The sequence below is a fragment of the Triturus cristatus genome, chromosome 2_2, assembly GCF_964204655.1.
Source record: "Triturus cristatus chromosome 2_2, aTriCri1.1, whole genome shotgun sequence".
In the NCBI taxonomy this organism is placed as follows: domain Eukaryota; kingdom Metazoa; phylum Chordata; class Amphibia; order Caudata; family Salamandridae; genus Triturus; species Triturus cristatus.
In genome coordinates this window covers 35,612,038-35,624,704 of record NC_140582.1, presented here as the reverse complement: position 1 = coordinate 35,624,704, position 12,667 = coordinate 35,612,038, and the positions used below count along the sequence as shown (strand labels likewise).

General features: G+C 43.8%; 1 protein-coding gene across 1 annotated transcript in view; it reads right to left on the bottom strand.

The window, feature by feature from the left end:
* Nucleotides 1–12,667, bottom strand: part of LOC146861795 (uncharacterized) — a 1,106,394-nt gene that overhangs the window by 772,789 nt on the left and 320,938 nt on the right. Inside the window, exon 4 of the mRNA XM_085643037.1 lies at nt 5,770–6,112. Coding sequence (XP_085499163.1) covers nt 5,770–6,112 — 343 coding nt within the window. The remainder of the gene's footprint in view (nt 1–5,769; nt 6,113–12,667) is intronic.

The window sequence follows — 12,667 nt, the reverse complement described above, 5'->3', positions numbered from 1 at the left end:
TAAACCAAGAGGCCAGAGAGGGTATAATTGGCATTGGGAGAGATAGAAAAACTGTTCTAGTACATATTAGAATATTTAAATGACAGATTCATAAATTGTGGAACACGTTTTGTTACCTTTATGTTATATTGTGGTTATCTTAGATCTGCCTGAATAGGGAAGCCAGGTTACGTATATAGCACTTGTTAATTCTACAGTGAATTACTAATGGTTAGTGTGGAATTACTCACGATAGAAGGATATGAAATACACAGAGATGTAAGACCTCATAAAAATATATACATCTCGAATTGGAAGTCACAATAGTATACAAAGTTTTTTCTCTGTGTCAAAGTAGTGGAATTGATTGCCAAGGTTACATTTTTAACCATCTGAACATAGTGCAAGAGATTCTGAAATCCCTGTATTAAAACCCATCTCTAAATTCTTTATAATCTTCGACTTGCGATGCAAGAAGTCACCAATTAGATTTAAAAAAAGACGTCATAACTCAACTGTTAAAACTTATTACAGTTGAGTTCTTATATCACAATGCCTGCTGCCAGCAGCCAGGGGAAAGGTAAGTCTGGTCACGGGCTCAATGAAAGCAGTAGTTAAAGGCACCAAAGGAGGAAACATGTCTTTTCATTCTTCCTGCTCTGTTTATCTAGCTGTACAGTGACAAACAGAAAGGAGTTATTCATGGAAACATTTTGCTTTTGTACTCCTTAGGTAAGTAGAGCAGAAACGATTGAATATTTATGCATGCTATGTGAGAAAGTCATCCTGTTTGCCTGGTCAACCCCATTTTTTCTGACCGATACCAATGGTAGCAGACTCTGAATGTGCCCTGGCCTCTGCTAACCAGGCCCAGGGTCACTGCTCTGATGAAAAAGGTACAAGGTAATTAGGTATAATTACAATTGGCTTTGATGGACCCTGTACATTTCTAGAATATAATAGGGCAAATAGATTCAAACTACCTATAAGTCTTTAGTATATAATACAGCAGTAAAGCTTAGAGGCCCAGTTGATTTCCTTCACTGAAGTGTGCTCTACTGTGTTGCTTGCTGTTACTTTTATAGGCAGACTGTCTTTGATAGTAAATCTGTATGCAAATTCGACTTTGGTGGTACAGGTACTTCCCAAGTGATAATCTACCTTATTGTTATATATGTCATCCCTGAGGTCTCCCCTAGGTGCTCCATGGGGGTGGAGCGCCATGTAACTATAAGCAAGGACATTATAAAATATGTTTGATATGCCCTTGTGAGGGAAAAACTGCCAATTCCATTTCTTTCTGTTGTAGATATTTAGCTCTGTAGGCTAACATTGGGATATTTTATTGAAATAGAAATATGGCTAGGAAAGGATCTAAAATGTCATTCAAAGACTTAAAATATTGGCCATGATAAATCCAACAACTTGTCAGTGTTGAATTTATCATATCTGGTGCAGAAAATAAGTTATAGAACTTTCTTTTCTGTGAGCCAAAATCAGGCTTTCTAGCAGCCTCCCCTGATTGGTCAGCCTTAACAGGCGTAGCCAGGCTGCTTTGATGAGATGATAAGTGGCCGCAGAGAGTAGAGGTTATCTGATGGGGAGAGCTCTGCAGAAGATAGGCCAGGCCAGGGGTTGGGTAAATCAAGCTGGGCTTCAAAGAGAGAGCAAGACAGCAAGGAAAGTCAGGCCTACCTCCCTCTTGTCCTGGACCCCCAGTCAGATGGCAGGCTCTAGGGATGTAACATGCAGGGGCTGAGTAGGTGGTGTTAATGGAAATAAGCCACTCCAGTCATTGGTTTAGTTAGGTCTTGCTCCAAAGGAGAGAAAATCACCATCTTGAACTTTAAAGTGCAGAGCTTTATGGGACAAGAATATGCCACACTTTGGAGGAAACAATCATGTTTTTGGGTAGCACCCTGCCCCTCATTGCACTGGGGTGTCCCCTGCTTGTCACTCCAGATCATTGACTACAAGTTTGAGAGATGCATAGCAACTCAGTTCTGAGTTCGAGTTTTGAATTTGATGCCTAAAACTACAAGAAGGACTGAGGTACTGAAACCCTTGTCTACACCCCAAAAGACTGCAATTTGAAGGACTGCTCCTGCTGCACACTTGTAACTACAGCCTTGAGGACTTTGCTTCAAAAAGGATTAACAAGTGTATTCTCTGAATGCAACAGGTTAACAGCGCTTACATGTACCATCTTCCTCAAGAAGCCCCTAGCCTGAATTGCGTCCAGGGGACATTTAAGGATTTGGCATGGTGCATTGTGGGAATTGTGGTCCAAACTTCCAAGGACCTTCTCAGAGCTTCTAGACCCTTGGATTTGTGTTTTGTAGTGGTGTCATGCTTCATCATCGGGTCACCCTGACCCCTATAAGTCAGGGTGGGCTCAACCGTATTCCAGGGAGCTCTTTATGAACAATGGCCAGGGGGAGTTAAAGATTAAAAAAGCCGCAGGCAGATCCCGGTATCCCTTTATCCTTGGATCTGCCAGGAATATTGAAAAGTTCAATATGGGGGTCAGTGGGAGTTTAATGGTTCCATGACCCTAGTGCCAACATGTTTCAGTCTTTGATTGGCCAGCTTGGGTCCTGGACTTTCATCATTTTGCCCTGCTGAAAGTCCAGGACCCAAGCTGGCCAATCAAGGACTGAAACATTTTGGCATTAGGATCATAGGACCATTACAATCCCACTGACCCCCCGTACTGAACTTTTTAATATCCCTGGCAGATCCAAGAATAAAGGGATACCGGGATCTGCCTGTGGATTTTTAATCTTTAACTCCCCCTGGCCAATTTTCATCGAGAGCTCCCTGGAATACTGTTGAGCCCACCCTGACTTATAGGGGTCAGGGTGACCCGATGATGAAGCATGACACCACTAGGGTGTGTGAAGGTGATATATAAACAAAAGGAAGTTCTTCCTTCCCCTATCCCTAGTGGCGAGTGACTAATTGCTGGATCTTCCCATTTATAACCACCCAGGGTTGAGTGAAAGGTCTCTACCTGCACCTATAAATAAACCACCAACCCACATGCTGCTACACATTTTAAGCTACTGCACTTTTTTCTAAAAAGACTCACTTGTAATAAACTGATCATAATATATTTTTGCAACAAATATCTAACAGCTTTTTGATGTATATAATTCTGCGCTTGAGGGTCTACTTTCATACTTCATGTTTGCAATCATGCTCTCTCTTTACTATGAAAAAGTTACATACTAAGGGTTTCACTTTTGAGTTTTTGCCATAGGGCAGTGCCACAAGCCTTCCTGCTGCGCTGCCTTATAGCTAAAGAAAAGGGCAGGAATGCGCCATATCTATCAGATATGGCACATTCCTAACCTTTTCCTCTGCACTGGCGCACAATGGTCTGTCATGCGCAAACTCAGGCACCTTTGCATCATGATGCAAGGGCGCCTGCATTGCAGGGCTGATTATTTTTGTGCAGGAAGAGAAACCTTGATGCACAAAGACACCCACAAGAGGCTTTTTTCTGCAGCACACATATAAAAAGGAAAAACTAGGAGAAATTAAGATATTTCTCCTTGTTGTGACTACCTTATGCCTACCTTGGGTAGGCATACGTTTTTGGCGCTGCCTCAGAATTACGATGTCTCGTAAATCTGGGGGCAGTCTCGAAAAGTCATGGATGTTGCTGGGACCGAGCCCAGCAACACCCACTGCATGCCCCTTTAGCATAGAAAACTGTGTTAAAGGCGAACAATATTTAAAAGGCAGCATTAGTGCAGCCTGGTAAATATGGAGCAGGCTCCTGCGCCACCGAGCGTCTGAAAAAGTGACACACCAGCAGTGCAAGGGAATATGAGACGTTATTTCGCATGCCGATACTTCGCATGCTATTACTACGCGGTTATTACTTAGCAATAACCGTTACTACGCAAGTTTTTACTTTGCATACCATTACAATGAAAGTGTTAATGTATGCGAAGTAAAAACTTACCTAGTAATAAGAATGGTATGCGCAATGACGTGTCATACTACCTTACACCTCTAAAACACTACTAATACACTAAAACACTACACTACCCTACACTACTTAAATACCACCACACTACCCTAAACCCTAAATCACTACCCCCTGCACGAACATACACATTCCCCTACTCCTGTCCCTACACTCATTCACTACCCATCACAACCCTCCTACACTACCCTAAACCCTAAAACACTACCCTACACTTCACTAACCCCACAACACTACCCTAAACCCTAAAACACTTACCCCAGCACGACCCTGCCCCTACCGCCAGTCTGTTCCCTACTACCATTCCCGACCCCATACAATACACTACACCCAAATACACTACTTTACACTACACCTACTCAACCGTACACACAGCTTCACTTACCTCTCTCTCCTCGTGGATCACCTTCCACTGCTCCAGCTTACTGCGTCTTCAGAGGCGTACTACTTTTTTTTTACAAACGGAAGCGCCTAAATAAAAACAACTATGTGGATATCCTGCAAAGTAACGGTCATGCGCAGTAAAACCATGCGAAGTAATGGTTTCTGCGCACTAACGATCCAAAGTAAAGGAGATCCGAAGTAGTGGCCGCGTAGAAAAGGTCACCCACCGTGCAGGGGACTTATAAATAAGCCCATAAGGATTTAAGTGGTTGGTGGGAAAGGTAAGGATTTGACCATATGTTATGGAGGATTAAGTACCCCCTGCCGTACGTGACAAGGATATTGCAAGTCACCGTGGAGTTCCATAATCTTGTACAGGAACTCAGCCGTCAACTTTGTTCCTCTATACGGTTATGGAACTCTGCTGTGACTTGCATTATCCGTATATTGTACGGCATGGGGAACTTTATCCAATGCATAATAGGAGACTTCTCATGCAACCAGTCACCTATTATCAAGAAATGAAGTCACAACTCAACTGTAGTAACTTATTACAGTTAAGTTCTGATGTCATAATGCCTACTGCCTGAAACAGAGGGTAAAGGTAGGTTATGTCACAGAGCATGAATAAAGCAGCATTTTAAAGAACAAAAACACATTGTTACTTTTAATTTTTCTGCTCTGTTTTCTAGCCTAATAGTAAGAAGCAGAAAGAAGATATGTGTGGCAACATATTCGTTGTTTGCACTTCTTCAGTAATTATAGAAAGGGTAGAAGGTTTATTCATGTTTGCAAACATTCTGAGCTACTGCACCTTTTTTTAAAACAAAAACGGACTCATATTAAATGGATTCTAACAGGTTTTTGCAACAAATATCTAACAGGTTGTTGATCTGTTCAATTTAGCTCTCCAGGAGGTATTTTAATTTGTTATGTTTGCAAACATGCTCTCTCTTTCATATGAAAGAGATCAAGAATGTGATTGGTTAGTGGGACAGGTGATGATGTGACCATGTATTATGAGGAATAAAGTACTGCCTGACATATATGATAAGACTATTGCGAGTCACCTCTGACTTCCATAGCCTATATGGTCATAGAACCCTTAATTGACTTGCAATACCCTTATACTGTACGTCCAGGGTGTTTTATTCCACATATGAAGTATTATATGGCAATATATTAATAATACACTTTTTAATTAAGCTGTTAGGTTAAATGGTAGATCTTAGGCTATGTTATGCAGCCTTAAATTCACCAGAACTTATGACAGCTGTGACAGAAATACAATTTCACATTTTTCTAAACAAACTTTTGTTTTTTGTTTGGTCATTCAAGGATATACTTATGGCACCCTCAAGACATTCACGTGATGTTTTAAAGAAACAATTCCCACTTATGTCTCTTACTTCAGAACGTCGCCTTTGAGGAGGTTCATCGGAATCCTCGTCTGATTCACTTCCAGGAATGTCATCATATGGGATTTGCTCAGCATAAATGGACCCTGCCTCTGGGAGCTGTTGCATAGAAATGCCCTCATCACTGAATCTGATTAAATCCTCTACAGGCTGGTCTTGACCAGGAATGCCCTCGTCACTGAATCTGATTAAATCCTCTACAGGCTGCTGTTGAAGACGGGTGCACGGGTCCCTGAATGTGATTAAACCTGGTAAATCCGGGACTCGTACAGGCTTACGCGTTTCCGTTAAGTCTTGAAAGGGCACCAAGCCAAGGCGTGCATAATCACTTCGTCTGTAAAACAAATAAGGTGCAGTATTTTTGTTAATGGAAATATATGTAGATATTTATAGAGAGATATGTGTATAAAATAAACATTCTCTGAAAACAGTGGAATAGAAAGTTAGGTTTGCAATCCAAATCCAAATAGTCAATCAGATTTAACTTGTTATGGAGACAATGGATGGACGGATAGATAGATAGGTAGATAGATAGATAGATAGATAGATAGATAGATAGATAGATAGATAGATAGATAGATAGATAGATAGATAGATAGATAGATAGATAGATAGATAGATAGATAGATAGATAGATAGATAGATAGATAGATAGATAGATAGATAGATAGATAGATAGATAGATAGATAGATAGATAGATAGATAGATAGACAGACAGACAGACAAACTGATAGATAGGTTAATTTAAGCCACAGCAATGCAAATACATGTGGCCCCAGGCCAAGCTTTCCCTGTGCTGCTACATCACTCTTGCTCCTGTCTTTTCCTTGCTTTTTGAGTGGCCTTTCCTTGCTTTTCCCTCATTTTCACTTATTTCTACTTGCTTTTTCCTGATTTTTAAGTGCCTCCTCCTTGTTAAGTCGAGTCCTGAGCCAGCGCACAAGCGCTGCTCTAGGGTTGATCTGGGTAGTTGAGTACGGGAGAGAAGCCACACCCCCTCCCCTGCCCATCTTTTTCATTGGCTTGTGTCTTTGTCCGACACTAAATGCTGCCTCCGATTGGTTTATAGACCTGTTAGTCCATCCCTATGACGGCCATGTCGTCCTTTGTATCCTTACATGTCTACTGGCCCCTTTACTTCGAGTACTATTTTCTCCCCGTGCCTACTCCCCCCCCAGCACTCCTGTTGTTCAGGCCTTTGTGCCCCCCTGCTCCCCGCCCGCTCGTTTGCAATGTAATAGGTCTCGCATAAATGTGAGTCCTATTGCATTGAAAATGCTTGTATAAAGTCTCCCTCTGTTTCTTTGACCAGGGGTCACAGTTCTGAAAGTGAAAGCGGTGGCTGCGGGTCAGGCAGCGCGTTGCAAACAGGTGTTAAAAGTGGGGAGAAGTGAATAATACAAATCAGAAGAGAGGTGAGCCGAGGTAAGCCATGCAGAAGGGAATGTGAAGTGGAGGCAGAGGGGTACGTCAGCAAAGGTATTTAGTAACCATGAGGTTATGCAAGGACATGGTAAGTTGTAGGGTCGAAACTCCCTGGAACAGTACTTGTTCGATACCCTGCTTCTCATTTTGTCATTCTCACTTAACCGGTATGTTTTTCTGTGCGTGAGACTTATGTCTTGAATTCCCTGACCAATGCTCACTGTGATTCTGGCTATTCCTCGCCACCAGTGGTTGATTGTTTTGAAAATAGGAGTACAAAGATGGTGGCGCCTTTTTATCACAGGAGACTTCAGACTCATGACCAGGCCAACGAGACAACTGGTGGTGTGTTGCTGCCCATCCACAGGTGTGAGGTACGCATTTTTATGTCCCTGCACCCCAACGGGAGGACTTCCTAATTGCCCTTTTCTGTATAAATCGTTGTAACCTGCCAAGACTGGGCTTTCCTCGGTACCCCGGAAGTGTACGAGAGCAGGATTGGTTGGGCTGCTTTCATGTGAGTGTTCCCATGTGCTGCAAGCCCTGGTGCATGCAAGGAAGGTGGTTCCTTTCACTGCTGTTGCCAAATTATGTATCTGTGACCCACAGGGCTGTAGACCCAGGTGCCATTGAACCTGCTGCACTAATGGGAGCTACGCCTCTGCTTCCCTTACATATGAAGCAATCCCCCCCCCCCCCACCACTGTGTGTGTGTGTGTGTTTGGGGAGGGTTCGGGAGCCTGGTCTATTCTAGGCCGGATGCGGTAAATGGCTGCTCCACCTTTGACCTCTCTCACCTGGTTGCTCCGGAGAACACGTTGAGCTGTGAAGTGTGTCCCGCAGATTAAATATGTGTCCCTTCTGTGCACTCAAGCCTCCTGCCCGGAGTCCACGCTCCTCCTGCCCTTTTCTTTCTAAAAGAGCCCCGCTGGGTCGCAAACACATTGCACTACTGCAAACATGGGCAATCCAGGTCGCCAGGGGTTTAAGTGGGATGCAGAAAGTGGGAGGGGGTGTCTTTGACACAGGCAGGGCCTATATAATTAAGGGCGTGGCTTAACCACAGTAACTAAAATTTGCTCTTAGAGTGCCACCGTACCGACACATTTGCCTATAATCGCAACTGCTACTGGTAAACTTGACCATTGCTCTGTGCGCTTTCTAAAGAGGCCACGGATTGTATCAGCACGTGTTCTGAGCATCTTTTTGCCCCTGACAGGCCCTCACACTGCCTCCAACCAGAACCCAGTTGCACCCTTTTGTAAACACATGTAGGCCACTCCGTAGGAATAATGCACCACAGGACTTTAAGTGGGCCGGGTCGCTCAGTGTCTCGGACCCGGTAGTATTTTTAAACGGACTTAGCAACGGGTCTCTTTCGGGCCCTGTGTTCATGTCCTTCACTCTTCATGCAAAAGGCACTGATCTATTTCTGAACAATAGAGGTAAAAAATGTTAAAGCATACCATGTCGCCCCAGCTTACATATCACATCCTTTAATTAAACTTGCATTTGCTGTTAGTGTTTGCTTATCCAGGATGCTGTGTTACATATTTTTTTTTGTCTGACAACATATTACTCTTATCCGGTGCATCAGTTTTAAGTGAGATGACAAGTGGGGAGTCTCTCAAAGGGGCGTGGCCTACATAATGTAGGGTGTGGCTTAAAACACCAAAGCTAAATAAAAAAAAAAGCTGTGCTTGGCAATGTGTGCCACCCAACTGGTATTTTGCTGTTTTAGTCATTGCATCCAGATATATAATACAGCAAGCAACATCATACCTACAAGCCAGGACTATTGGCTTTGTCAGTGGTTGTTAGCTGCATAAGATGATTAAGCAACAACTATGGCTTTGTTGCATATAATATTGATAATGGTTCAGTTTGGAAATGATGAGACTTTGGAAGAACTATAAAGATTCTCTTTGAAGTTGCATCAAAGACAGGGAATGGTGGCACTGCTCCAGAATCAAGATTTTTATTTTCACCCTGAGGGTGAGGACAGAAATGGATAGCCCGATAGCTACCCATCTCAGCAGCCTTCCTTTTTAGGTCTCGCCTGACCCAGCACATGCGCTGATCTGGCAAGACTTTTTGTGAGGGCTAAAAAAAGTGCTACCACTGTAGCCTAGAGCTACAGTGCATGTGCGCGGGCGCGCCTCACTTTCGCGGCCGCACGGCCGCTTTGATGTTTGATCGCGATCACTTTCACTTTCGCGGCCGCTTTGATGTTCTCCGTGAGCCAGGTTTTTTTTTCCTGTTTATTACTTCTATGTAGTAATGGTGGCACCCGTGCGAAGCCATTACTACAGAGCAGCAATAAACAGAAACAAGCATTGGCATAGCCAATAGGTCTCCCTTTTTCGGACCTTATAAGTATTTAGTTATGCAACTGTTGCATGGCTAAACACTTATAAGGTCCCAAAAGCAAGACCTATTGGCTATGCCAATGCTTGTTAGAACTGCCGGTAGGACCCGGCCCAAATAAAGCCCTGGTGGGCTCCATTCCATTTGTGCACCGCCGAGACCCAGGGCAGTGCATTGCTACTTTCATTCCATTTAAAAAACGTCATGTCCTTTTGTTGATGTTGCAGCAGCCCACTTTGTTTTGTTTGTTTGTAAGAACAAGGTCTCTCATAGCCTCTGTGCAGCAGCGAGTCCTGAACACCACTTGATTCAGCAAACGCTGTTAAAGGTTAGAGGCAGGTACTATTTCCCAACCTCCAACCCCCCTCCCATGTTAAAAAAAACTATAACTTGTATCGGAACAGGCAAGAAGTTGCCAGCACTGAAAGGACAAAAAAACTAGAAGGCATTTGTATATTCTTTCTTTAATAGGCTCGTTCAGTTGTACATAAAATGTCTTCTTGGTTATATTTAAGGTAACAAAAATGCTTCTAACACTTTTATATTTTACCTTTTCAACATACTGCACAGTAGCCACACTTCTCTACAACATAGCTTAAAAACATTCGCAAAGCCAATAGCTCTGCCTAAACACCTATAAGGTCCCAAAGGCGAGACCTATTGGCTATGCCAATATTTGTTTTTCTCTCGTCTTCACTGCTTTCTCTAGCATTTTCCCTGTTTTTCAGTGGCTTCCCCTTGCTTTACACTATTTTTCACATCTTTCTTCTTGTTTTCTCCCATTTTTTTGAGTGCCTTCTCCTTGCTTTTTCCCCGTTTTCACTGCTTTCTCCTAGCTTTTTACCTCATTTCATAGTGCCTTCTCCTTGCTTTCTCCTCATTTTCACTGCTTTCTCCTGGCTTTTTCCCCTAATTTTCCTGAGTGCCTTCTCCATGCATTTCCCCTATATTCACTGCTTTCTCCTATCTTTTTCTCCAATTTTCCAAAGCCTTCTCCTTCCTTTCCCTTCATTTTCACTGCTTTCTCTTTGCTTTTCCCCCCGTTTTTTTGATTGCCTTCTCCTTAGTTTTCATTGCTTTCTTCTTTTTTCCCCTCATTGTCACTCCTGCCTTCCACCTTCTTCCTGCCTTGCCTCTCTCATTGCCTCCGAGCGCACCTACCTTGTCAGAGAACATACTTAATGGAGGTGTAGCGTGACCCCCATTGAGCAAGTTTCAGGCCCAGCTATCCCCGTCGCTATTGCTTTTTCCCCAGTATATTGAGTGCCTTCTCCTTGCTTTAATCTTGTTTTTACTGCTTTCTCCATACCCGTTTTCACTTTTTTCTCCTAGCCTTTTCCCTCGTTTTTGGAGTACCTTCTCCTTTCTTTCCCATTTGTTTTTCCTGCTTTCTCCTTGCTTTTTCCCATTTTTTTCCAGTGCTCTCTCCATGCTTTCCCCTAATTTTTACCTACTTTCGCCTTACTCCCTTCCCCCATTTTTTAAGTGCCTTCTCCTTGCTTTTCCCTCGTTGTCATTGCTTTCTCCTTGTTTTTTCCCTCATTTTCTGCTCCTGCCTGCTGCCTTTTTCCTTCCTCCGCCTAACCCTGCCTACCACCTCTAACGCCCCTCCCTCCTCCCAAGACCTACTTAATGGAGGCTGCAGCACGACCTTATTCTGAAGGCCCCCCGTCCTAGATGTCCCCATGCTGCTGCATCACTATTGCTCTTGTCTTCTTGCCTTTTCCCCTATGTTTGAGTGCCTTCTGTTTGCTTTCTCCTAGTTTTCAGTGCTTTCACCCTGCTTTTTCCCCTGTTTTTTGAGTGTCTTCTCCTTGGTTTCCCTTTGTTTTTATTGCTTTCTCCTTGACTCTGCCCCCGTTTTTAGGTCGAGCCTGTAGTGGAAGCGTGCATGCACTGCTCGCTTTGCGAGGCATGCAGTACTCAGCCTGGAGTGAAAGCTCCGTGGAAGCTCCTCCCACTCTCAGCCCATCTTTTTCATTGGCTTCCTAAATGCTGCCTTCTGAATGGTTTTAGGCATGTTGGTCCCTCCTTATGATGGGCATGTAGTCATTTGTATCCTTTCATGGCTACTGGCCCCTTTACTTCGAGTGTTGCACAGTTTGTTTTATTTATACTGTGAGCACTATTTTCATCCCGTGCCTCCATCTCCAGCAGTGCGTGCCTTCGTGCCCCCCTTCCGTTGTTTGTGCCTTCTTACCCGCCCGCGCTCCCGTTTGCAATGCAATAAGTCTCACGTAAATGCGAGTCCTATTGCATTGCAAATGCTTGTTGGACAAAGTGATGACTTGGTGCATACCCATGGCTGTGAAAGTAAAAGAATATGTTTTTTCCTTAACATCGTTATGTATCTCCGTGTTTGTTTAGTTAGCATCTGGTAATAGTGAAACGTTATATACATTGTTGTTACGACAGTTCTCTTTGAGGGGCGTGGCTGGAATAAAACTCTCCATGACAAGGCAGTCTGAAGAGCATATCCAATTGTGAATGCAGAGGGGGAGCCTGAACACAGCAAGGAAGGGCGTGCACAAATTCAATAAGACACCAGATATTGCACTACGCCGGTTCCTGGTTTGGGATGTAAGTCTATGCATGATGCACGGCAAAGGGCTGTGAATTTGACGTGCTTATCACATGGTGCCATGTCGTTGCTACGGTTCATTCCTTTAATGGGAACTAGTCTCTACCATTCACCTATTGAAGTTGGTTAGAGTCAACAGGAAGCAGAGAAGCCACTGCCTGTTTCCTGGAGACAGATAATCAGCCCAGCTGCCTAAGCTGTCAGGGGAGGGGCAACGCCGAGTCACTGCCCTGCCTCTCTCTGAAATCACCCAGCACCATCGCAACCTACAACACGCAGTGGTGCCGGCAGCCTATTTACCACACCAACTTCCTGAAGTCTCGCGACAACCCCCACTGCTTCTCAACTTTCTCAACCTACCCTCCAGGCAATCACAATAGGCAACAACCCTATCAAAATCTTCTCCATAACCCCCTACAGACACCACACAAAAAAGCACAACCCGTCTAACAACCCCAACCACACCCAACAGCATCTCTGCCATCACGACTTACAGCCTTCCACGTGCCTTCACA